Source organism: Engystomops pustulosus, chromosome 8 (genome assembly GCF_040894005.1).
Source record: "Engystomops pustulosus chromosome 8, aEngPut4.maternal, whole genome shotgun sequence".
In the NCBI taxonomy this organism is placed as follows: Eukaryota; Metazoa; Chordata; class Amphibia; order Anura; family Leptodactylidae; genus Engystomops; species Engystomops pustulosus.
In genome coordinates, this window is record NC_092418.1 from 118,455,559 (window position 1) to 118,483,261 (window position 27,703).

General features: G+C 46.1%; 3 protein-coding genes across 3 annotated transcripts in view; 1 reads left to right on the top strand and 2 right to left on the bottom strand.

The window, feature by feature from the left end:
- Window positions 1-12,678, bottom strand: part of CTDSP1 (CTD small phosphatase 1) — a 28,975-nt gene extending 16,297 nt beyond the window's left edge. The window contains exon 1 of the mRNA XM_072122393.1: window positions 12,336-12,678. Coding sequence (XP_071978494.1) covers window positions 12,336-12,402 — 67 coding nt within the window. The 5' untranslated portion in view covers window positions 12,403-12,678. The remainder of the gene's footprint in view (window positions 1-12,335) is intronic.
- Window positions 1-27,703, top strand: part of LOC140075952 (uncharacterized) — a 364,396-nt gene that overhangs the window by 189,628 nt on the left and 147,065 nt on the right. The window lies entirely within an intron of this gene.
- SLC11A1 (solute carrier family 11 member 1) overlaps window positions 25,569-27,703 on the bottom strand; it is a 123,343-nt gene continuing 121,208 nt past the window's right edge. The window contains exons 14-15 of the mRNA XM_072122395.1: window positions 27,228-27,381; window positions 25,569-26,600 (exon numbers count right to left, since the gene is read on the bottom strand). Coding sequence (XP_071978496.1) covers window positions 26,487-26,600; window positions 27,228-27,381 — 268 coding nt within the window. The 3' untranslated portion in view covers window positions 25,569-26,486. The remainder of the gene's footprint in view (window positions 26,601-27,227; window positions 27,382-27,703) is intronic.

Genomic DNA, 27,703 nt, shown 5'->3' on the forward strand with positions numbered 1-27,703 from the left:
AGTGTCAGCGTGTCACTCTCCTATCCCCCCCAGTGTCAGCGTGTCACTCTCCTATCCCCCCCAGTGTCAGCGTGTCACTCTCCTATCCCCCCCAGTGTCAGCGTGTCACTCTCCTATCCCCCCCAGTGTCAGCGTGTCACTCTCCTATCCCCCCTCCCAAGTGTCAGCGTGTCACTCTCCTATCCCCCCCAGTGTCAGCGTGTCACTCTCCTATCCCCCCCAGTGTCAGCGTGTCACTCTCCTATCCCCCCCAGTGTCAGCGTGTCACTCTCCTATCCCCCCCAGTGTCAGCGTGTCACTCTCCTATCCCCCCCAGTGTCAGCGTGTCACTCTCCTATCCCCCCCAGTGTCAGCGTGTCACTCTCCTATCCCCCCCAGTGTCAGCGTGTCACTCTCCTATCCCCCCCAGTGTCAGCGTGTCACTCTCCTATCCCCCCTCCCAAGTGTCAGCGTGTCACTCTCCTATCCCCCCCAGTGTCAGCGTGTCACTCTCCTATCCCCCCCAGTGTCAGCGTGTCACTCTCCTATCCCCCCAGTGTCAGCGTGTCACTCTCCTATCCCTCCCAGTGTCAGCATGTCACTCTCCTATCCCCCCTCCCAAGTGTCAGCGTGTCACTCTCCTATCCCCCCCAGTGTCAGCGTGTCACTCTCCTATCCCCCCCAGTGTCAGCGTGTCACTCTCCTATCCCCCCCAGTGTCAGCGTGTCACTCTCCTATCCCCCCCAGTGTGTGTGTCACTCTCCTATCCCCCCCAGTGTGTGTGTCACTCTCCTATCCCCCCCAGTGTCAGCGTGTCACTCTCCTATCCCCCCCCCAGTGTCAGCGTGTCACTCTCCTATCCCCCCCCCCAGTGTCAGCGTGTCACTCTCCTATCCCCCCCAGTGTCAGCGTGTCACTCTCCTATCCCCCCCCAGTGTCAGCGTGTCACTCTCCTATCCCCCCCAGTGTCAGCGTGTCACTCTCCTATCCCCCCCAGTGTCAGCGTGTCACTCTCCTATCCCCCCAGTGTCAGCGTGTCACTCTCCTATCCCCCCCAGTGTCAGCGTGTCACTCTCCTATCCCCCCCAGTGTCAGCGTGTCACTCTCCTATCCCCCCCAGTGTCAGCGTGTCACTCTCCTATCCCCCCCAGTGTCAGCGTGTCACTCTCCTATCCCCCCAGTGTCAGCGTGTCACTCTCCTATCCCCTCCAGTGTCAGCATGTCACTCTCCTATCCCCTCCAGTGTCAGCATGTCACTCTCCTATCCCCCCCAGTGTCAGCGTGTCACTCTCCTATCCCCCCAGTGTCAGCGTGTCACTCTCCTATCCCCCCCAGTGTCAGCGTGTCACTCTCCTATCCCCCCCAGTGTCAGCGTGTCACTCTCCTATCCCCCCCAGTGTCAGCGTGTCACTCTCCTATCCCCCCCAGTGTCAGCGTGTCACTCTCCTATCCCCCCCAGTGTCAGCGTGTCACTCTCCTATCCCCCCCAGTGTCAGCGTGTCACTCTCCTATCCCCCCCAGTGTCAGCGTGTCACTCTCCTATCCCCCCCAGTGTCAGCGTGTCACTCTCCTATCCCCCCCAGTGTCAGCGTGTCACTCTCCTATCCCCCCCAGTGTCAGCGTGTCACTCTCCTATCCCCCCCAGTGTCAGCGTGTCACTCTCCTATCCCCCCCAGTGTCAGCGTGTCACTCTCCTATCCCCCCCAGTGTCAGCGTGTCACTCTCCTATCCCCCCCAGTGTCAGCGTGTCACTCTCCTATCCCCCCCAGTGTCAGCGTGTCACTCTCCTATCCCCCCAGTGTCAGCGTGTCACTCTCCTATCCCCCCCAGTGTCAGCGTGTCACTCTCCTATCCCCCCAAAGTTTTAGTGACCTCTGTACAGTTCCCCAAAATAAAGGAGTTATAATTATTGTAACCAAACTTTCCCGTGATCCCACATTCTGATATCTAAGCTAAAAAACACACAAATGTTCATGTTCTGTCTGATTACCGGACATTGTCTGTGTCTGTAGATATGGACCTCCCCGGGAGGAGCCCCCCCCCCCCCCCCCCGGGATGGACCCCTGCACCCCCCCGCCATGGAGGAACCCCCGCACACCCCCCAGGAAGAGCCCCCACTATCTGGATACAGAGGGGACGTGAGTGTCAGAGCATGAGAGAGCGGGGAAGAGGCGCCTCCCTGCGTGGGCAGCAACAATGTCAACTCCAACCACACCCGAACGCCCTGGCAGGACGCGCAGAGCCCCGGAGAGCGCAGTAGGGATCAGTCATATCCATCCATACAAACATTGTCAAAGCTCCGGCTGCCGGCATCAAAAAGCTTCCCAAGATTCCTGCAGAGGAATCAGACTCGTCATCCAGGAAAGCTCACAAACGTTGTAGGTTTAGCCAGTCACACAGCTTTCCCAAAGCCCTGAAAGCAGATGGGTTGAGTAACCCTTATATCGGGGCTATGCTCCCAATGGGAAGGGGAGGAAAGGCTCCTGGTGGCGACCAGGCTCACAGATTCTTGGAAAGCAAAGATGGACGCAATTAGGGCATCTAGACCTTCGCCACTCAGCTCTCCCAGGCTCCCGAATAGCAAGGGTTCGGTTCACACACATTCGTAGAACTGTAAGTGCATGGGACACCGGATTATTTAGGCAACTGACCCTTTGGTTGACATTTTGGAACCTCAGCAGATGTAACGGCCTCGTGACCCGCACTCCCCCACCGCCGCCGCCAATGGTAGAGGAGGATCAAATAAAACCAAACCTGATATAATAGACAGGAGGGGCAGGAGGGCAACAAAACCCATGGAAAGCAAAGACTCTAACAAATCATTACATGTGTCAGAGATCTCTGCCGACTGTCAGTGAATAGATAAATATTACACATCTATTACACAAATAGTCATTACTACTGTATACAACACATAGGGGGCAGTATTATAGTAGTTATATTCCTAAACATAGGGGGCAGTATTATAGTAGTTATATTCCTGTACATAGGGGGCAGTATTATAGTAGTTATATTCCTGTACATAGGGGGCAGTATTATAGTAGTAATATTCCTGTACATAGGGGGCAGTATTATAGTAGTTATATTCCTGTACATAGGGGGCAGTATTATAGTAGTTATATTCCTGTACATAGGGGGCAGTATTACAGTAGTTATATTCCTGTACATAGGGGGCAGTATTATAGTAGTTATATTCCTGTACATAGGGGGCAGTATTACAGTAGTTATATTCCTGTACATAGGGGGCAGTATTATAGTAGTTATATTCCTGTACATAGGGTGCTGTATTATAGTACTTATATTCCTGTACATAGGGGGCAGTATTATAGTAGTTATATTCTTGTACATAGGGGACAGTGTTATAGTAGTTATATTCCTGTACATAGGGGGCAGTATTATAGTAGTTATATTCTTGTACATAGGGGGCAGTATTATAGTAGTTATATTCCTGTACATAGGGGGCAGTATTATAGTAGTTATATTCCTGTACATAGGGGGCAGTATTATAGTAGTTATATTCCTGTACATAGGGGGCAGTATTATAGTAGTTATATTCCTGTACATAGGGGGCAGTATTATAGTAGTTATATTCCTGTACATAGGGGGCAGTATGATAGTAGTTATATTCCTGTACATAGGGGGCAGTATTATAGTAGTTATATTCCTGTACATAGGGGGCAGTATTATAGTAGTTATATTCCTGTACATAGGGGCAGTATTATAGTAGTTATATTCTTGTACATAGGGGGCAGTATTATAGTAGTTATATTCTTGTACATAGGGGACAGTATTATAGTAGTTATATTCTTGTACATAGGGGGCAGTATTATAGTAGTTATATTCCTGTACATAGGGGGCAGTATTATAGTAGTTATATTCTTGTACATAGGGGGCAGTATTATAGTAGTTATATTCCTGTACATAGGGGGCAGTATTATAGTAGTTATATTCCTGTACACAGGGGGCAGTATTATAGTAGTTATATTCTTGTACATAGGGGCAGTATTATAGTAGTAATATTCCTGTACATAGGGGGCAGTATTATAGTAGTTATATTCCTGTACATAGGGGGCAGTATTATAGTAGTTATATTCCTGTACATAGGGGGCAGTATTACAGTAGTTATATTCCTGTACATAGGGGGCAGTATTATAGTAGTTATATTCCTGTACATAGGGGGCAGTATTACAGTAGTTATATTCCTGTACATAGGGGCAGTATTATAGTAGTTATATTCCTGTACATAGGGTGCTGTATTATAGTACTTATATTCCTGTACATAGGGGGCAGTATTATAGTAGTTATATTCTTGTACATAGGGGACAGTGTTATAGTAGTTATATTCCTGTACATAGGGGGCAGTATTATAGTAGTTATATTCTTGTACATAGGGGGCAGTATTATAGTAGTTATATTCCTGTACATAGGGGGCAGTATTATAGTAGTTATATTCCTGTACATAGGGGGCAGTATTATAGTAGTTATATTCCTGTACATAGGGGGAAGTATTATAGTAGTTATATTCCTGTACATAGGGGGCAGTATTATAGTAGTTATATTCCTGTACATAGGGGGCAGTATGATAGTAGTTATATTCCTGTACATAGGGGGCAGTATTATAGTAGTTATATTCCTGTACATAGGGGGCAGTATTATAGTAGTTATATTCCTGTACATAGGGGCAGTATTATAGTAGTTATATTCTTGTACATAGGGGGCAGTATTATAGTAGTTATATTCTTGTACATAGGGGACAGTATTATAGTAGTTATATTCTTGTACATAGGGGGCAGTATTATAGTAGTTATATTCCTGTACATAGGGGGCAGTATTATAGTAGTTATATTCTTGTACATAGGGGGCAGTATTATAGTAGTTATATTCCTGTACATAGGGGGCAGTATTATAGTAGTTATATTCCTGTACACAGGGGGCAGTATTATAGTAGTTATATTCCTTGTACATAGGGGGCAGTATTATAGTAGTTATATTCTTGTACATAGGGGACAGTATTATAGTAGTTATATTCCTGTACACAGGGGGCAGTATTATAGTAGTTATATTCCTTGTACATAGGGGGCAGTATTATAGTAGTTATATTCCTGTACATAGGGGCAGCATTATAGTAGTTATATTCTTGTACATAGGGGACAGTATTATAGTAGTTATATTCCTGTACATAGGGGCAGTATTATAGTAGTTATATTCCTGTACATAGGGGGCAGTATTATAGTAGTTATATTCTTGTACATAGGGGGCAGTATTATAGTAGTTATATTCCTGTACATAGGGGGCAGTATTATAGTAGTTATATTCCTGTACACAGGGGGCAGTATTATAGTAGTTATATTCTTGTACATAGGGGGCAGTATTATAGTAGTTATATTCTTGTACATAGGGGACAGTATTATAGTAGTTATATTCTTGTACATAGGGGGCAGTATTATAGTAGTTATATTCCTGTACATAGGGGCAGCATTATAGTAGTTATATTCTTGTACATAGGGGACAGTATTATAGTAGTTATATTCCTGTACATAGGGGGCAGTATTATAGTAGTTATATTCCTGTACATAGGGGGCAGTATTATAGTAGTTATATTCCTGTACATAGGGGGCAGTATTATAGTAGTTATATTCTTGTACATAGGGGGCAGTATTATAGTAGTTATATTCTTGTACATAGGGGGCAGTATTATAGTAGTTATGTTCTTGTACATAGGGGGCAGTATTATAGTAGTTATATTCTTGTACATAGGGGGCAGTATTATAGTAGTTATATTCCTGTACATAGGGGGCAGTATTATAGTAGTTATATTCCTGTACATAGGGGGCAGTATTATAGTAGTTATATTCTTGTACATAGGGGGCAGTATTATAGTAGTTATATTCTTGTACATAGGGGGCAGTATTATAGTAGTTATATTCTTGTACATAGGGGGCAGTATTATAGTAGTTATATTCTTGTACATAGGGGGCAGTATTATAGTAGTTATATTCTTGTACATAGGGGCAGTATTATAGGAGTTATATTCCTGTACATAGGGGGCAGTATTATAGTAGTTATGTTCTTGTACATAGGGGGCAGTATTATAGTAGTTATATTCTTGTACATAGGGGGCAGTATTATAGTAGTTATATTCCTGTACATAGGGGGCAGTATTATAGTAGTTATATTCCTGTACATAGGGGCAGCATTATAGTAGTTATATTCTTGTACATAGGGGACAGTATTATAGTAGTTATATTCCTGTACATAGGGGGCAGTATTATAGTAGTTATATTCCTGTACATAGGGGCAGTATTATAGTAGTTATATTCCTGTACATAGGGGGCAGTATTATAGTAGTTATATTCTTATACATAGGGGGCAGTATTATAGTAGTTATATTCCTGTACATAGGGGGCAGTATTATAGTAGTTATATTCCTGTACATAGGGGCAGTATTATATTAGTTATATCCCTGTACATAGGGGGCAGTATTATAGTAGTTATATTCTTGTACATAGGGGGCAGTATTATAGTAGTTATATTCCTGTACATGGGGGCCAGTATTATAGTAGTTATATTCTTGTACATAGGGGGCAGTATTATAGTAGTTATATTCTTGTACATAGGGGCAGTATTATAGTAGTTATATTCCTGTACATAGGGGGCAGTATTATAGTAGTTATATTCCTGTACATAGGGGCAGCATTATAGTAGTTATATTCTTGTACATAGGAGGCAGTATTATAGTAGTTATATTCCTGTACATAGGGGGCAGTATTATAGTAGTTATATTCTTGTACATAGGGGGCAGTATTATAGTAGTTATATTCCTGTACATAGGGGGCAGTATTATAGTAGGTATATTCTTGTACATAGGGGGGCAGTATTATAGTAGTTATATTCCTGTACATAGGGGGCAGTATTATAGTAGTTATATTCTTGTACATAGGGGGCAGTATTATAGTAGGTATATTCCTGTACATAGGGGGCAGTATTATAGTAGTTATATTCCTTGTACATAGGGGGCAGTATTATAGTAGTTATATTCCTGTACATAGAGGGGCAGTATTATAGTAGTTATATTCCTGTACATAGGGGGCAGTATTATAGTAGTTATATTCTTGTACATAGGGGGCAGTATTATAGTAGTTATATTCCTGTACATAGGGGGCAGTATTATAGTAGTTATATTCCTGTACATAGGGGGCAGTATTATAGTAGTTATATTCCTGTACATAGGGGGCAGTATTATAGTAGTTATATTCCTGTACATAGGGGGCAGTATTATAGTAGTTATATTCTTGTACATAGGGGGCAGTATTATAGTAGTTATATTCCTGTACATAGGGGGCAGTATTATAGTAGTTATATTCCTGTACATAGGGGGCAGTATTATAGTAGTTATATTCTTGTACATAGGGGGCAGTATTATAGTAGTTATATTCTTGTACATAGGGGGCAGTATTATAGTAGTTATATTCCTGTACATAGGGGGCAGTATTATAGTAGTTATATTCCTGTACATAGGGGGCAGTATTATAGTAGTTATATTCCTGTACATAGGGGGCAGTATTATAGTAGTTATATTCCTGTACATAGGGGGCAGTATTATAGTAGTTATATTCCTGTACATAGGGGGCAGTATTATAGTAGTTATATTCCTGTACATAGGGGGCAGTATTATAGTAGTTATATTCCTGTACATAGGGGGCAGTATTATAGTAGTTATATTCCTGTACATAGGGGGCAGTATTATAGTAGTTATATTCTTGTACATAGGGGGCAGTATTATAGTAGTTATATTCCTGTACATAGGGGGCAGTATTATAGTAGTTATATTCCTGTACATAGGGGGCAGTATTATAGTAGTTATATTCTTGTACATAGGGGGCAGTATTATAGTAGTTATATTCTTGTACATAGGGGGCAGTATTATAGTAGTTATATTCTTGTACATAGGGGGCAGTATTATAGTAGTTATATTCCTGTACATAGGGGGCAGTATTATAGTAGTTATATTCTTGTACATAGGGGGCAGTATTATAGTAGTTATATTCCTGTACATAGGGGGCAGTATTATAGTAGTTATATTCTTGTACATAGGGGGCAGTATTATAGTAGTTATATTCTTGTACATAGGGGGCAGTATTATAGTAGTTATATTCCTGTACATAGGGGGCAGTATTATAGTAGTTATATTCTTGTACATAGGGGGCAGTAGTAGTTATATTCCTGTACATAGGGGGCAGTATTATAAATCCTCTTGAGCAGTTGTGACTTTCTCCTTCAGGTTTAGTCGCAGATCGCGGTCCTGTCATGGACATTCGTTGCATCAGACCAGTTGCCGGCAGTTGGAAACCACAGTGATTTTTCCTTCCATAGATAAGATTCTGTGGTCGCTGCACATCCTGATAGAATAGAATTGTAGGAAGTTCAAGTTCAACTTCTGAAGAGTAGACGACCCCCACGACCATCTCTTAGAATGTTCGGACCCTGGAGACCGTCTTATGGTTATCCTATAACTTCTGACTATAGGTCTTTGCCCTATGGAGGCCACTAAACCTTAGATCTGGTCTTACATGGCAGTAGAGCAAACGTGGCCAAGGATAAAACGCTCTGACCACTACTGTGGGTAACGGACAAAGAGGGAGGAGCCATAGAAAAGGTGCGGCTCCCGATCCTGCAGCAATTACATCACATACATCAATCAAGCGATTGCAGCCAATCATTGGTAGGTCACGGGGATGGAAACTTATGTAGCCTCCATTATAGTTCCCTTTATCTGTAGAAATGGCTTAAAGGGCAGTTACATGTATCATGGTAATTACTCGACATAGTGATATTAGAGAAACACCCAATTTAGCGCCAATGTAGACAGGTTCCTATTCAAGTACAGAAAAAAAAAATCGTACAGACGGATTAACACGCATTAGTCTGAAGCTTCCCAATCCCTAATCTATGTAAAAATCTCTCCGCATTGTCAGGGGCACTTACATGTATGTACAGGAGAAGTGCTGCTACAATGATCATTCGGCCCCTATACAGGATTCCATCCATTACAGTAAAGGTCCTATAAACCAGCGCCAATCACGCTCACACAACGCAATCCAAGGGCTCCGGCCGTGATCGCACGCCGCGGTAACACTGCGTTTCCATCAGGTTTGCTAAATGCAATGGAAACGTAATGTAACCTCAACTCGCGATCACATCTCAACACGGTCTAAAGGCTTCACGCGCCCGGATCAGCAGCGGATTTCGTGAACACATGTGCACGGAGAGAATTTGCTGCAGATTATAGTAACCGATGAGATTCCAGAACCTTCATACACACGGATTGCATCTGGATGACACTGGACATGCTCTATGGATTGTGAATGTGCAGACAGTGATCTTTCTGCTGCGGATCTGCTGCGGGTCTCCAAATGATGAAACTTCACACGCCGATGGCACAAATGCAAGAAAATTTGCAATGGATCCACAAGTTCACTGTTATTTAGGACTGGCACCTCCAGCGCTGCCATAGAGAATGAATGGAAAATAACAATCCATTATTTTATCTCCGGGGTCTCAGCAGGTCACCCCGTATCCAGTGAATTAGGGATAACTCTGGAAAGCTCCGGGGCCTGAATATCAGGGAGTAAATTTATAAGTGGGGGGGGCTACCTGTATACATTGCATTCTGCCAAACTGAGATATTATAGACAACCTACATCCAATGGTAAATCCTACATGAGCTTTAGAGGAAATCTACCACCAGGATGAAAGGTTGTAAACCAAGCACACCGACTACTAGTATGTGCCCCCTCTGGCAGGATACACTTTTCTTTTACCTCCTTATGCCCTCGTTTTAACAAAAGAAAAGGCTCCAAAAATTATTCTAATTAACCTGAGGGGCTCCGGGATCAATTAACAGTATGGAGTCCGGAGCCCCTCAGCCTCATTTTGACAATTGTCAAAGCTTTTTTTTTGTAAAAACAAATGCATAAGAAGCAGATCCTGCCAGAGGAGGCACGCACCAGTATGTCAGTGTGCTTGGTTACAATCCTTCATCCTGGTGGTAGATTTCCTTTAAGACAGACTTGGACAATGCAAATGTAATCTAAAATTCTGGTGATAGGCGGACATAGGTAACAGCGGTTTAGAAGCTGCATAACAACATACTAGGGAGTAAGTGGTCCCAAACTGGCTGACAGGTTCCCTGTAAAACACTAATCCTTTAACACAGGGAATGGGAGATGCCAGTAGTGTAGATCTTGGGTCCTGTTCACACTGGCACATTCTGTCTATACACGTGACAGCTCTATTACCCAGACCCCAGCCATTAGAGTCATCTGTGATGCTAGGAGTCCCAAAATTATTGCCAAGATAGAGATGAAAATGGAGAAGAACCTCTACATTAGCAGCAATAGGGTCTAGTCTGGGGGTGAGGGGCTACAGTAAGAGTTTGTATGTTCTCTCTGTGTTTGCGTGGGTTTCCTCCGGGTCCTCAGGTTTCCTCCCACACTCCAATACATACTGGTAGGTTGATCAGATTGTGAGCCCCATTGGGGACAGGGAGTGATTTGGAAGCTCTGTGCAGCGCTGCGTCATCTGTGTGCGCTATATATATATATATAGGAATTATTATTTATTATTAAAACTATCTTCAAGATGCAGTTGGACTCCTCAAATTATTGGAAAATTCAAGAATCTTAAAATATGAATATTTAACAAAATTCTCTAGATCTGCCATAAACCAGGGGGTGCAGTCGGGAGGAAACCGTGACAATTACGTACATTATATATGGGACATTACTGAAATTCCTGGACACCTGCAAAGGTCCCACGATTTATACACATGACATTATCTGGGGGACACGCGGCTGCAGGATGTTTCTATGTCTTACATTTTTTCTTAGAGGGACCTGTTATGTAGCTGGAATTGAGGTTCCTAAACCTGTGTAACCTGCCGCTGCCCACTGCGGGAATAAGGAGAGAAAATACAGTGACCACTACCACGGCTTCTCCAGGTGCAGGCGCTGGGGGGCTGATGTGGGTAGGGGACCCCCTGTTAGTGAACACTTCAGTTTTGCCAAATTCTGGCAACAAGTTGATATAAGTTATGGTGATTTGGTGTAACTTATAGGAAAAAGCGGGGAGTCAGTGGTCCCAAACTAACTGGCTGACGGGTTCCCTGTAAAATCCTGTAAATCCTTTATACAGAGAAAGGGAGAAGATGCCTGCAGTTTACATCTTGGGTCCTGTTCACACTGACACATTCAGTCCATACCATAAGGAGCCTCGGTGACGCTGAGCCATTATAGTCATCTATGATGCTAGGAGTCCTGCTTGATAGGGAATCCAAGCATCACATTGGACTGAGAGTCTTCCTGAAATCTACATACAATTTACATATTGCCAAATTCTGCAGTAATTACAATGCATGGACCACAATGAGACGTAAGACCTGATCTGAGGAGCTTACAATCGAGCACATCATCCAGCGAACATAAAAGGGAGACGACTTTCGTTTTCGGGGGCCTGGCAGTGTTTTTGCGGAGGCTTCAAAGGAACTTTATTTTTACTTTCAATTTAGGAACTTAACGTCACATTCATGGGGTGTGGGTCATGACAGCGGAAACCACAGCAGTCCTCAGAGACCACCAGGACCCCCCAGCTCCAAACACGGTCAACCCTGATGACATATAGATCTAATAGGAGGGACAAACCGCACCGGGCCCCAGACTGAACGCGCGGGCCGCATGCCAAAAATTCCTTGTTCCCTTTATTTGTTGTTTAAACAAGTTCCTGTCAAACCCTGAGCAGGATCTGGAAGGAGAGCGGAGACATCTACAGCGACAGGGACCAGGATCTCTGGGAACATCCCAGGGTCAGGGGTCAATCCTACACACAGCTGTCAACAATGTCACACCCCACTAAGGGTTAAAACCTGATCACACAGATGCAACGTGATCTGGACCACGCGGGGGTCATCAGTCACCCCCCATGTAACACGTGTGCACCCCAATCCAGAACCTGCTCACTGGATGTCACCACAGAGGGGTCCCCGGTGTGTGACACATTTCAGTGCCCCGCCCCCTTATCTGTCAAATCCCCTTTATAGGGGTTCATTCACTTAACCCTTAGATCGCCACCATTTATGGTGAATGCATACAGATAGGGGTGCAATGTATAACCGTATAACAATATTGGGGGTCACAGTGACTTTTTGGGGTGCAGAACTTAAATACAAGACACGTAACACAGGCTGCAATAGGAACTAGCCCCAAGGAACAAGCCCCAATACTGTATGTGGGGTGAGTGACATCAGAGCACACACCCCTCTCCTGGTGTAGGGGCTATTGTGTAGTCGGGACGGGTCTCACCTTTCTCTTGCAGGGGGGAGCTGACATCTTCTCGGCTGACCTGGGTGAATATGGACGGATTGTCCATCACACCTCCCTGGATGTGGATCGTGCAGGACTCCTCTCACTTCTTCCTTCCTCTGGGCTTGGGGTTGGATGGAGAATTGAGGAATCCAGGGTGGGCAGAGGCCAGGACGGAGGGCATGGGGGGGACGGGCACCGAGCGGGGGAAGGGAGAAAAAAAAGAAAGAAAAAAAAAAGAAAACAAAAAAGGAGAATCTGGAAACTTTGTTACAACATGGAGTTCTCTGCTCACAGCTCGGATACAAACATGGAACCCGGGGGCGGTTTCAAGGGGCCCCAATTAAAGCGGCGATACCTCCAGCGCCCACTGGGGGCCGCTCGCGCTGCTCTCTGTGTTATTCAATGAGAGGGAGGGAAATTATTACTGTTCGTCCCTGGGGGTCGCTGAGAAGCTGCTGCAGAACCTCCAAGAGGAGATCAGTGCAGGAGATCATGGTGTGGCTACAGCTGCTGCAGAACCTCTTGGAGATCAATGCAGTAGATAGTGAGGCTATAGCCACTGCAGAACATCTTAGAGATCAATGCAGGAGATGTTGAGGGTACAGGTACTGCAGAAGCTCTTGGATAGCAGTGAAGGAGGTGGTGAGGGTACAGCTGCTGCAGAACATCTTAGAGACCAATCCAGGGGATGTTGAGGGTACAGCTTCTGCAGAACCTCTTGGAGATCAGTGCAGGAGATAGTGAGAGTCCAGCAGCTGCAAAACCTCTTGGACATCAATGGAGGAGATGGTGAGGGTACAGCTGCTGCAGAACCTCTTGGAGATCAGTGCAGGAGATAATGGTGAGAGTACAGCTGCTGCAGAACCTCTTGGAGATCAGTGCAGGAGATAATGGTGAGAGTACAGCTGCTGCAGAACCAGTTGAAGATCAGTGCAGGAGATAATGGTGAGAGTACAGCTGCTGCAGAACGTCTTGGAGATCAGTACAGGAGATAATGGTGAGAGTACAGCTGCTGCAGAACCTCTTGGAGATCAGTGCAGTAGATAATGGTGAGAGTACAGCTGCTGCAGAACGTCTTGGAGATCAATGAAGGAGATGGTGAGGGTACAGCTGCTGCAGAACGTCTTGGATATCAATGAAGGAGATGGTGAGGGCACAGCTGCTGCAGAGCCTATTAGAGATCAATGCAGGAGATGGTGAGGGTAATCTGTGTGCGCTATATAAATGAAGAATTATTATAAGAGGGTACAGCTGCTGCAGAACATCTTGGAGATGAGTGTATGAGATAATGATGAGAGTACAGCTGCTGCAGAACAACTTGGAAATCAGTGGAGGGGATAATTTTGAGGGTACAGCTGATGCAGAACCTATTGGAGATAAAGTGCAGAAGATAATGGTAAGGGTAGAGCTGCTGCAAAACCTCTTGGGGATCAGCGCAAGAGATGGTGAAGTTACAGCTGCTGCAGAACCTCTTGGAGATCAGTGTAGGAGATAAAGATGAAGGCACACCTGCTGCAGAACCTCTTGGAGATCCGTGCATGAGATGGTGAGTGTACAGCAGCTGCAGAACCTCTTGGAGATCAGTGTAGGAGATAATGGTCAAGGCACAGCTGCTGCAGAACCTCTTGGAGATCAGTGCATGAGATGGTGAGTGTACAGCAGCTGCAGAACCTCTTGGAAATCAGTGCAGGAGATAATGGTCAAGGCACAGCTGCTGCAGAACCTCTTGGATATCAGTGCATGAGATGTTGAGTGTACAGCAGCTGCAGAACCTCTTGGGGCGCGTTCACACGTTGCGTTTTCATTGCGTTTGAAACGCATATACAACAGCTGATGAAAGGTGATTTGCCTAATTACATTACCGTTTACGTTTGTAAACGCAATGTTAACGCATGTGTTAACATTACGATGCGTTTTGTAAACAGAAATGTTAACAGTGATGTAATTAGGCAAATCACCCCTCCTCAGCTGTTGTATATGCGTTCCAAACACAATGAAAACGCAGGTCAAAACGCAACGTGTGAACGCACCCTTGGAGATCAGTGCAGGAGATAATGGTCAAGGAACAGCAGCTGCAGAACCTCTTGTAGATTAGTGCAGGAGACGGTGAGTATACAGCTGCTGCAGAACCTCTTTGTAGCTCTGAGTTTGGACACATGCTATTATTTGACATCAGGTTGCTGCTACAGAACATCTTTCCTGGAGGAAACAACATTTTAATACACGGGGAGGGATCAGCTGCTGCAGATCTTCTTGATCAGTGCAGAAGACCATTGTGTGGCTACACTACTGCAGCAACTCTGGGAGTTCAACACAAGAAGCTATCGCAGGGGTCAGCTGCTGAAGAACCTCTTGGTAGATCTTAGTTTGGAATCAGAGCCAATATTCTATACATGGAGTTTATATTGTGCAGCTGTCACTTTCTTTAGCAGGTTTACATGGACTTGCTGTGAGGGCGCTTTCAGCTGCTGCAGAACCACTTGGAAGTTAGACATGATGATACTGGGAGCTAAGGTGCTTTGCTGAGGAATTCAGGTGCACTCTGGGTTGTGGCCTCTGCAATGAAGGGCAGCTGCTGCAAAACCTCTTCGGTCACTACTGTGAGTGGGGTGGAATGGGGAAACCTGGTCTGGGACATGTGTAGACATCCGACAACTACAGGGAGAGAAATCTGACACACTGTAACAAGCCCTCACCAGTGTTAGTGAAATAGTAGTTCAGGTTTCGAGTCACTTTCTCTAAATTAGACTCTACAGATTCATAGTTTAATCATTTGTTTAAACACAAGAGCTTACAATCTAAGGGGAGATGGGGGGGGGGGGGGCTGATCACAAGAGCTTACAATCTAATAGGAGATAGGGAGGACACAAGAGGACCCTGATCGCAAGAGCTTACAATCCACAATTGCTGGATTCTTTCTCCTATTGCTTTAGTCTATTCATCTGTGTATGCAGCTCCTATACAGATCTATGTGTCTCTATAGTTACAGACTACAAACAAGCCCTGTGTAGTCTGATCATGTGACTCTGCCTTCTCTTTCTGGGGGAGGGGTAATTATAAGGCCGCGGTCACACGTACCGCCAAGCGTCCGTTCATAACGCAACGCTAGCGCACAGGGGGAGGTCCTCGGCCCGAACGCACAAGCGTTTCCAAAGAAACGCATGCGATCGGCTTAACAATCGCATGCGTTTCCCTGGAAACGCATGTGCGTTCGGGCCGAGGACCTCCCCCTGTGCGCTAGCGTCGCGTTATGAACGGACGCTTGGCGGTACGTGTGACCGTGGCCTAAGAGAACGTCTAGACTCCAATATGGCACCAAACCAATGAACCAAACTCTGACCGTGACATACACAAGGTATAATTACACATCTCTCCTTGCACAATAATTAGCACTTGCTGCAGAGCACAGCAGAGTAAGGCCACACCCCCAATGCACTTGGGAACCTACAATCCTTGAATATAAATCTATATATCACAGTCCTGTTGTTGCTAATAACATTACACACAAGTGTCTGATTACACATCTCTACATTGACCTGTCACTGGCTGCAGAGAGCACAGAGCACAGCAGTGTGAGGTCTGATTACACATCTCTCCAGGGACAATACATAACACTGGCTGCAGAGAGCACAGAGCACAGCAGTGTGAGGTCTGATTACACATCTCTCCAGGGACAGTACATAACACTGGCTGCAGAGAGCACAGAGCACAGCAGTGTGAGGTAAGATTACACATCTCTCCAGGGACAGTACATAACACTGGCTGCAGAGAGCACAGAGCACAGCAGTGTGAGGTTTGATTACACATCTCTCCAGGGACAATACATAACACTGGCTGCAGAGAGCACAGAGCACAGCAGTGTGAGGTCTGATTACACATCTCTCCAGGGACAATACATAACACTGGCTGCAGAGAGCACAGAGCACAGCAGTGTGAGGTCTGATTACACATCTCTCCAGGGATAATACCTAACACTGGCTGCAGAGTGCACAGAGCACAGCAGTGTGAGGTCTGATTACACATCTCTCCAGAGACAATACATAACACTGGCTGCAGAGAGCACAGAGCACAGCAGTGTGAGGTCTGATTACACATCTCCCCAGGAACAATACATAACACTGGCTGCAGAGAGCACAGAGCACAGCAGTGTGAGGTCTGATTACACATCCCTCCAGGGACAATACATAACACTGGCTGCAGAGAGCACAGAGCACAGCAGTGTGAGGTCTGATTACACATCTCTACATTGACCTGTCACTGGCTGCAGAGAGCACAGAGCACAGCAGTGTGAGGTCTGATTACACATCTCTCCAGGGACAATACATAACACTGGCTGCAGAGAGCACAGAGCACAGCAGTGTGAGGTCTGATTACACATCTCTCCAGGGACAATACATAACACTGGCTGCAGAGAGCACAGAGCACAGCAGTGCGAGGTCTGATTACACATCTCTCCAGGGACAATACATAGCACTGGCTGCAGAGAGCACAGAGCACAGCAGTGTGAGGTCTGATTACACATCTCTCCAGGGACAATACATAACACTGGCTGCAGAGAGCACAGAGCACAGCAGTGTGAGGTCTGATTACACATCTCTCCAGGGACAATACACAACACTGGCTGCAGAGAGCACAGAGCACAGCAGTGTGAGGTCTGATTACACATCTCTCCAGGGATAATACATAACACTGACTGCAGAGAGCACAGAGCACAGCAGTGTGAGGTCTGATTACACATCTCTCCAGGGACAGTACATAACACTGGCTGCAGAGAGCACAGAGCACAGCAGTGTGAGGTCTGATTACACATCTCTCCAGGGACAGTACATAACACTGGCTGCAGAGAGCACAGAGCACAGCAGTGTGAGGACTGATTAAACATCTCTGCAGGGACAATACATAACACTGGCTGCAGAGAGCACAGAGCACAGCAGTGTGAGGTCTGATTACACATCTCTCCAGGGACAATACATAACACTGGCTGCAGAGAGCACAGAGCACAGCAGTGTGAGGTCTGATTACACATCTCTCCAGGGACAGTACATAACACTGGCTGCAGAGAGCACAGAGCACAGCAGTGTGAGGTCTGATTACACATCTCTCCAGGGACAATACATAACACTGGCTGCAGAGAGCACAGAGCACAGCAGTGCGAGGTCTGATTACACATCTCTCCAGGGACAATACATAGCACTGGCTGCAGAGAGCACAGAGCACAGCAGTGTGAGGTCTGATTACACATCTCTCCAGGGACAATACATAACACTGGCTGCAGAGAGCACAGAGCACAGCAGTGTGAGGTCTGATTACACATCTCTCCAGGGACAATACATAACACTGGCTGCAGAGAGCACAGAGCACAGCAGTGTGAGGTCTGATTACACATCTCTCCAGGGACAGTACATAACACTGGCTGCAGAGAGCACAGAGCACAGCAGTGTGAGGACTGATTAAACATCTCTGCAGGGACAATACATAACACTGGCTGCAGAGAGCACAGAGCACAGCAGTGTGAGGTCTGATTACACATCTCTCCAGGGACAATACATAACACTGGCTGCAGAGAGCACAGAGCACAGCAGTGTGAGGTCTGATTACACATCTCTCCAGGGACAGTACATAACACTGGCTGCAGAGAGCACAGAGCACAGCAGTGTGAGGTCTGATTACACATCTCTCCAGGGACAGTACATAACACTGGCTGCACAGAGCACAGAAGTGTGTACTGATTACACATCTCTCCAGGGACAGTACATAACACTGGCTGCAGAGAGCACAGAGCACAGCAGTGTGAGGTCTGATTACACATCTCTCCAGGGACAATACATAGCACTGGCGGCAGAGAGCACAGCAGTGTGAGGTCTGATTACACATCTCTCCGGGGACAATACATAACACTGACTGCAGAGAGCACAGAGCACAGCAGTGTGAGGTCTGATTACACATCTCTCCAGGGACAATACATAACACTGGCTGCAGAGAGCACAGAGCACAGCAGTGTGAGGTCTGATTACACATCTCTCCAGGGACAATACATAACACTGGCTGCAGAGAGCACAGAGCACAGCAGTGTGAGGTCTGATTACACATCTCTCCAGGGACAATACATACCACTGGCTGCAGAGAGCACAGAGCACAGCAGTGTGAGGTCTGATTACACATCTCTCCAGGGACAGTACATAACACTGGCTGCAGAGAGCACAGAGCACAGCAGTGTGAGGTCTGATTACACATCTCTCCAGGGACAATACATAACACTGGCTGCAGAGAGCACAGAGCACAGCAGTGTGAGGTCTGATTACACATCTCTCCAGGGACAATACATAGCACTGGCGGCAGAGAGCACAGCAGTGTGAGGTCTGATTACACATCTCTCCGGGGACAATACATAACACTGACTGCAGAGAGCACAGATCACAGCAGTGTGAGGTCTGATTACACCTCTCCAGGGACAGTACATAACACTGGCTGCAGAGAGCACAGAGCACAGCAGTGTGAGGCCTGATTACACATCTCCCCAGGGACAATACATAACACTGGCTGCAGAGAGCACAGCAGTGTGAGGTCTGATTACACATCTCTCCGGGGACAATGCATAACACTGACTGCAGAGAGCACAGAGCACAGCAGTGTGAGGTCTGATTACATATCTCTCCAGGGACAATACGTAACACTGGCTGCAGAGAGCACAGAGCACAGCAGTGTGAGCTATGATTACACATCTCTCCAGGGACAATACATAACACTGGCTGCAGAGAGCACAGAGCACAGCAGTGTGAGCTATGATTACACATCTCTCCAGGGACAATACATAACACTGGCTGCAGAGAGCACAGAGCACAGCAGTGTGAGGTCTGATTACACATCTCTCCAGGGACAATACATAGCACTGGCTGCAGAGAGCACAGAGCACAGCAGTGTGAGGTCTGATTACACATCTCTCCAGGGACAATACATAACACTGGCTGCAGAGAGCACAGAGCACAGCAGTGTGAGGTCTGATTACACATCTCTCCGGGGACAATACATAACACTGACTGCAGAGAGCACAGAGCACAGCAGTGTGAGGACTGATTACACATCTCTCCAGGGACAATACATAGCACTGGCTGCAGAGAGCACAGAGCACAGTAGTGTGAGGTCTGATTACACATCTCTCCAGGGACAATACATAACACTGGCTGCAGAGAGCTCAGAGCACAGCAGTGTGAGGTCTGATTACACATCTCTCCAGGGACAATACATAACACTGGCTGCAGAGAGCTCAGAGCACAGCAGTGTGAGGTCTGATAACACATCTCTCCGGGGACAATACATAACACTGGCTGCAGAGAGCACAGAGCACAGCAGTGTGAGGTCTGATTACACATCTCTCCAGGGACAATACATAACACTGGCTGCAGAGAGCACAGAGCACAGCAGTGTGTACTGATTACACATCTCTCCAGGGACAGTACATAACACTGGCTGCAGAGAGCACAGAGCACAGCAGTGTGAGGTCTGATTACACATCTCTCCAGGGACAATACATAACACTGGCTGCAGAGAGCACAGAGCACAGCAGTGTGAGTGCTGATTACACATCTCTCCAGGGACAATACATAGCACTGGCTGCAGAGAGCACAGAGCACAGCAGTGTGAGGTCTGATTACACATCTCTCCAGGGACAATACATAACACTGGCTGCAGAGAGCACAGAGCACAGCAGTGTGAGGTCTGATTACACATCTCTCCGGGGACAATGCATAACACTGACTGCAGAGAGCACAGAGCACAGCAGTGTGAGGTCTGATTACATATCTCTCCAGGGACAATACGTAACACTGGCTGCAGAGAGCACAGAGCACAGCAGTGTGAGCTATGATTACACATCTCTCCAGGGACAATACATAACACTGGCTGCAGAGAGCACAGAGCACAGCAGTGTGAGGTCTGATTACACATCTCTCCAGGGACAATACATAGCACTGGCTGCAGAGAGCACAGCAGTGTGAGGTCTGATTACACATCTCTCCGGGGACAATACATAACACTGACTGCAGAGAGCACAGAGCACAGCAGTGTGAGGACTGATTACACATCTCTCCAGGGACAATACATAGCACTGGCTGCAGAGAGCACAGAGCACAGCAGTGTGAGGTCTGATTACACATCTCTCCAGGGACAGTACATAACACTGGCTGCAGAGAGCACAGAGCACAGCAGTGTGAGGTCTGATTACACATCTCTCCAGGGACAATACACAACACTGGCTGCAGGGAGCACAGAGCACAGCAGTGTGAGGTCTGATTACACATCTCTCCAGGGACAATACATAACACTGGCTGCAGAGAGCACAGAGCACAGCAGTGTGAGGTCTGATTACACATCTCTCCAAGGACAATACATAACACTGGCTGCAGAGAGCACAGAGCACAGCAGTGTGAGTACTGATTACACATCTCTGCAGGGACAATACATAACACTGGCTGCAGAGAGCACAGAGCATAGCAGTGTGAGGTCTGATTACACATCTCTGCAGGGACAATACATAACATTGGCTCTACTGGACCATCAGGAACAATGGAGGCTCTACTGGACCATCAGGGACAATGGGGGCTCTACAGTCCTGCTGCTACTAACAATAGTCTCTATGATTACGCATCTCTTTAGGGATAATACCTATCATTGTCTGCTAGTCTGCATGTTCACAGCTGCTGACAGGTTCCCTTTAGAGAATTCCTCCATTGACAGCAACCTGAGCCAAATCACTCACACCAGGAATATCAGTGGAATCATTTTCTATGCGACTTATTAAGTATTTGCAGAACTTAGAGGTCCCAATCTCTGAGGTCCTTTAGTGGAGGGGGCGGAGCCCCCCAGCAGCACAGAGTATTTCAGGAGAGAACTGTGCACGTCCTTCAGGTGGCACCAGGTGCAGCTCCTCCACCCTCCATCCCTGGCAGTGACTGGCAGGGGCACCCGGTGTCTGGGCACCGCTGGCACCACATGTTGCTGCAGCCCAGGAGCACGTGACCCCGGGGGGGGACCACAGGGGCCCAGCGCGTCGCCCCTTTAAGACTTGTGACATTCTTCAGAAAAACAAGTTGTGTGCTGGTGAATGGAGGAATCCTCCGGGCCCTTCCGCTGGGGGAGTCCTGCTCTGCCTGTCAGGGGCCCCTGTGGGGGGATATGACAGGTCCCGGGGCCCCTCCACACAGGGGGTCATATATTTATTCCATATCTACTCTGCTCCAGGAGGAGGGGGAGCCTGGAAACCGACCAGGGAGCGTCTGCAAAGCTCCAGCCTGAGAGGGAGGCGCAGGGCGGGAGAGGAGCAGAAGCAACAAGCAGGGATCAGGGAGCGTCTGCAAAGCTCCAGCCCCTCACAGTCACTCCCCCGGGCTATATATAGGCTGTGCATGCTCGGCTGCTATGCAAAGTATGCATGGGCAGGGGGCAGAGGTGGCAGGACACAGGGGTAGCACCAGGTTAGGTATTATTCACACCATGCAAGGGGTTTACACGCCTCCTGTACAACTGACTGTGCCCTCATTATACACTTGTTAGGAGAAGGGGATGGGGTCTTCCACACAAAATTTACAAAAACGTGAACTCCTCTGCCCCCTGTGGGCATCCATTGGCATTGCAATATATTTGGGGTTATTATAATAATAATTCCGTTATTTATATAGCGCTCACAGATTCCGCAGCGCTGCACAGAGCCGCCAGATCAGTCCCTGTCCCCATGGGGTTCACAATCTAATCACCTACCAGTATGTTTTGGAGTGTGGGAGGAAACCGGAGGACCCGGGGGAAACCCACACAAACACGGAGAGAACATACAAACTCTCACCTGTACACGGTGTAGCGGGTGACGCTTCTGCAAAGGTGAGAGGGAGAAATATCCCTTACGGAATTCTTATTCTCCCCTTATAATTACACAGTGAAATCTGATTATTGTTGTTGTGCTTTCTATTTAAATGTCCAAAATGTAAATTTTATTACAGCAAAGTAGACCCTAAAAAGGTGTTCAGGCTGCACTGGAAAATCAGGAACATCAAAGTTACAATACGACCAAGGAAGGAACAATGAGGCCGATTCTCCCCCTTCAAGGACTAGAAAAATGGTGGTAAGGGGTTAAAGGGGTCTTCTCCTCTCGTCCGGGCATTCAGATACATTAATCTGCCATATGTAAACATTTCTTCAATTGGATGTTATTAAAAAAAATGTTCCTGTGTGAAGATAATTTCTCATAAATGTAGTCATATGGTCCCTTAGAAAGGAGATAGCTTCCTTAGATACGACCACCTCTGGTGGAGGGATTGCCCAAAGATACAAAAGGTTTTTATATATGAAATGTCCGGGATTTACTGCAGGTCCCACAGCCGTTGGTGGTAATGATCGCTGAATCCTGGTGGTCCGGCAGGACTCAATAGCGCATGTCTGGCCACCGCTGCTTAAATGTGAGGTGGTCGTATCTGAGGAAGCTATCTTGTTTCTAAGGGACAACATGGCTACATTTATGAGAAATTATCTTCACACAGGAACATTTTTTTAATAACATCCAATTGAAGAAATGTTTACATATGGCAAATGAATTAAATTAAATGTAAATACCCAGATGGGAAAACCCCTTTAATATGGGTCTTGTTAGCATATCCAACATATGTCAGCAGAAGGAAGGAAGAAAAGAAGGGAAAACAAGAAGAGGAGGAGGAAGAAAGAAATAGGGGAAGCAGATAGGGAAAGGTGTGGAAAAGAAGAAAAGGTGAAACGCTGGAAGGAAACAGCAAAAGAGGAAGAAGGGAGGACGGGAGGAAGAAGGGAGGACGGAGGAAGAAGGGAGGACGGAGGAAGAAGGGAGGACGGGAGGAAGAAGGGAGGATGAGGGGAAGGAATGAAGGAGAAAGGGAGGAGATAGACAAAACAGATGGAAGGAGAAATGGAAGATAAAAAAAAGAGGGAGGTTGGAAAGAGGAAAATCAGGAAGGAAGAAGGAAATGAAGGGTCAGCGGGGAGTTAAGGAAAGAAAGAATAAGGAGAAAAGGGATGGATACAGAGAAGGGGATCGTGGATAGAAGTTGGGAATATAAAGGGAAAATGGGACAAGGATAGAAAGAGGTGAAAGGGAGGGATGGAGGAAGGAAAGATACAAAGGAAGAAAAGATAGGACAGAGAGGAAGGAAAGGAAAGACGTTCACCTCGGACCTTGTATATAAGATGCGGCCGATGGTTCAGGCAGCAGAATTTATTTATTAAATTATTTTATACTGTTCCCTTATACAGAATGTCTGGACTATTCCTATTGTCCCGTATGACTCCGGAATGTCTTATATTATCTGTATATGTCCCCTATGATTTGTAAAGCTACAGAATATGAAGGCGCCATCTAAACAAAGATTATTATTAACATTACTGGACCCCCAGGGACAATGAGACCACTATTGGATACTAAGGGCCAAAGAGGCTACTACTGGACCATCAGGAACAATGGGGGCTCTACTGGACCATCAGGAACAATGAAGACACTACTGGACCATCAGGAACAATGGAGGCTCTACTGGACCATCAGGAACAATGGAGGCTCTACTGGACCATCAGGAACAATGAAGACACTACTGGACCATCAGGAACAATGGGGGCTCTACTGGACCATCAGGAACAATGAAGACACTACTGGACCATCAGGAACAATGAAGACACTACTGGACCATCAGGAACAATGAAGACACTACTGGACCATCAGGAACAATGGGGGCTCTACTGGACCATCAGGAACAATGGAGGCTCTACTGGACCATCAGGAACGATGGAGACACTACTGGACCATCAGGAACAATTGGGGCTCTACTGGGCCATCAGGAACAATGGGGGCTCTACTGGGCCATCAGGAACAATGAAGACACTACTGGACCATCAGGAACAATGAAGACACTACTGGACCATCAGGAACAATGGGGGCTCTACTGGGCCATCAGGAACAATGGGGGCTCTACTGGGCCATCAGGAACAATGGGGGCTCTACTGGGCCATCAAAAACAATGAAGACACTACTGGACCATCAGGAACAATGGGGGCTCTACTGGACCATCAGGAACAATGGGGGCTCTACTCGACCATCAGGAACAATGGGGGCTCTACTCGACCATCAGGAACAATGGAGGCTCTACTCGACCATCAGGAACAATGATGACACTACTGGACCATCAGGAACAATGGAGGCTCTACTCGACCATCAGGAACAATGGAGGCTCTACTCGACCATCAGGAACAATGGGGGCTCTACTCAACCATCAGGAACAATGAAGACACTACTGGACCATCAGGAACAATGGGGGCTCTACTGGACCATCAGGAACAATGGGGGCTCTACTGGACCATCAGGAACAATGGGGGCTCTACTGGACCATCAGGAACCATGGGGGCTCTACTCGACCATCAGGAACCATGGGGGCTCTACTCGACCATCAGGAAGAATGAAGGCACTACTGGACCATCAGGAACAATGAAGGCACTACTGGACCATCAGGGACAATGGGGGCTCTACTGGACCATCAGGAACAATGAAGGCACTACTGCACCATCAGGAACAATGAAGGCACTACTGGACCATCAGGATCTTACTGTTTGATCTTACTTCTATTGATAATTAACAAATATTATGAAAAAAGACACAAATTTTTGTTGAATTGTTTTTATTGCATTGTTATTATTTTGAATCGGAGACATTTGTTATATTCACATTCTCTTTATGATACAGCGCTGCAGCCTGGCAACAAACAGAACTCTGGATGCAGCTTGGGAGGTGACTAGAGAACAGTATAGTAAATTTTATTATTAAAAAATGATGTGCAGCTAAAACTGTCTCCCAAGCACATGACCAGCACGACTTACAGGAGACAATATAGAAGTGGCATGGTACAAGGGGGAATTTTCCATTCAGATACACAGTGTGGGAAAGTTGGCTGATGGACGGCTGCCGGGATCGGGTGAAATACCCAAAGAACCTCCCTTCAAAGGGCATCTACCACCAAGATTAAGGATTGTATGCGAATGAGCCTGAGGGGCTCCAGGCTCCATAGGTGTTAATGGAGCCTGAAGCCTCTCAGGCTCATTAGCATACAGCCTTTCATCCTTGTGTTAGATGTCCTTCAAAGATTAGTATTCAAAGTGTGTTATGTCTAATGCAGGGCTGAGTTTAAGAAATCTTGACAAATCAGGCCCCTTATGCTACTTTTATGGCAGGGGCGGAGCATCACACAGAGCTCTATATAATGCTCCGCCCCTGCCATAAAAGTAGCATAAGGGGCCTGATTTGTCAAGATTTCTTAAACTGTATCAGGTCTGAAAACTCCAAATAGACTTGATATAAATTGAAAATCATATTTTTGAGGTCCCTCTGCAAAATGACAGCTGACTACAGGATGAAAGCAGAGTGTGAGTCACAGACACGCCCCCTCACTGGGCGGGGGGAATGGAGGGGGCGTGTCTGTGACTCCCATTAATTTTTTTTTAGTACAAAAGCAGCAGCAGGACAGTTAGCACCAAGTGTGACGACTCTCCAGGCCTGATGTAAGGTCACATTTTGTTACTATCTTTACACAATGAAAACAATTAAAAGACAAAAAATATCCTTTTTTAATCACTAAGGTATTTGGCCATGTGATGACATGATTGCTTGTATACGGTAATACTGTCCATAACAGGGAAATGTCTAGAGAACCCCCCGACAACCCCTGTCCTCTGCAAACTACTTAGATACCACAGACAGAATAGGCCATAGCATCTAAGGGGGTTAAAAAGCTGAGTCTAGCGTTATCTAATATGATGCCCCATGATCCTCCATTAAAATGCCCAAAAATTCCCTGTAATCTTTACACCAGATCTTGAATTTCTATAATATGAGCAGCAGGTATAAGGATCAATAATAAAGCTACAGTAGAGGTGCTGGAGTTCACCTACAGATGGCGCCAGGGGTGGGAGTACAGAATTTTTAGTGTAAATTAGACATTTCCATTATTTAGGATCCTCTGGTTTGGGGTCTGTTGATTCACCCGCAGTATTTGTTTTGTCCACCAGATGTCACCGCTGAAACATCCTCACACTGATTGGACACCAGATGATCATGGCCATAGTCATCAATCATCAGTCCAGAGACCCCTGACCTCATTGCTGTATCCCTGGCGGGTTGTAGTAATCTTCTGGTAATCCGTAGGTAAACTGGATGTGTTTGCCACACGACAAAAATTGGGCTCCGTGGGCGAGGCAGCAGGTCCAGAGCTGTGGGGGATGATACAAAATGGTTATGACTTCCATTACCTCCATTTAGTGAACATTATAGCTGATTTACCCACACACTAAGGATCTGTTGCTATTAGACAATGCTCTGTGAGCTAAACTACCTGATACATTGTAGAAAACCAACAGTGATGTCTTTCAGCTGCTGCTGATGTGTTTAGCTCACAGAGTATTGTGTAGACTGGATACAATAATATACAAAGACTACAGTCCCTGACCAAGTCCTGCTCACATCTAAAATGTAGCTACAATTGTATCTAACTCAAGTGTCTGTACATCGTAGCTGCTTTACCTGCTTCATAATGAAGACCTTATGCTACTAGACAATGCTCTGTGAGCTGAACAGCCTGGACTGTAGACTGATACTTTGTAGCAAACTTGTCCACTTCGCAGTTGAGAACAATTGTAACCAATCCAGACAATACACTTAGCTCACAGAGCATTGTCTAGATGGATATAAATGTAAAAATCCTACAGCAGTGGTTTTCAGCCTCTCTATAAGAACATGGAGGTTCCTATTCATTGGCAGCAAACAGAGATCTTTAATATACCCAAAAAAATGAACCACAACGTTTCTGAGGTTTTATGTCTGTCATCAGTTTTACTCACCAGGTACAACGTGAACAATCCATAGAACAATAGGATAATCCCGACCACCACATACAGTGCGATGTTATTCAGGGAAGGGATGTAGACAACGACAAAATACAGGTTGATAGCGATAATCAGCACAACCAGCAAAATGGCGATTATTTTACCAATTCTGCAAAGACAAAGCGACAAGACAGTGACTCAACCAGCAGAATAGTGAGTGCAGCTCTGGGGTATAATACAGGATGTAACTCAGGATCAGTACAGGATAAGTAATGTCATGTATGTACACAGTGACTGCACCAGCAGCAGAATAGTGAGTGCAGCTCTGGGGTATAATACAGGATGTAACTCAGGATCAGTACAGGATAAGTAATGTCATGTATGTACACAGTGACTGCACCAGCAGCAGAATAGTGAGTGCAGCTCTGGAGTATAATACAGGATGTAACTCAGGATCAGTACAGGATAAGTAATGTCATGTATGTACACAG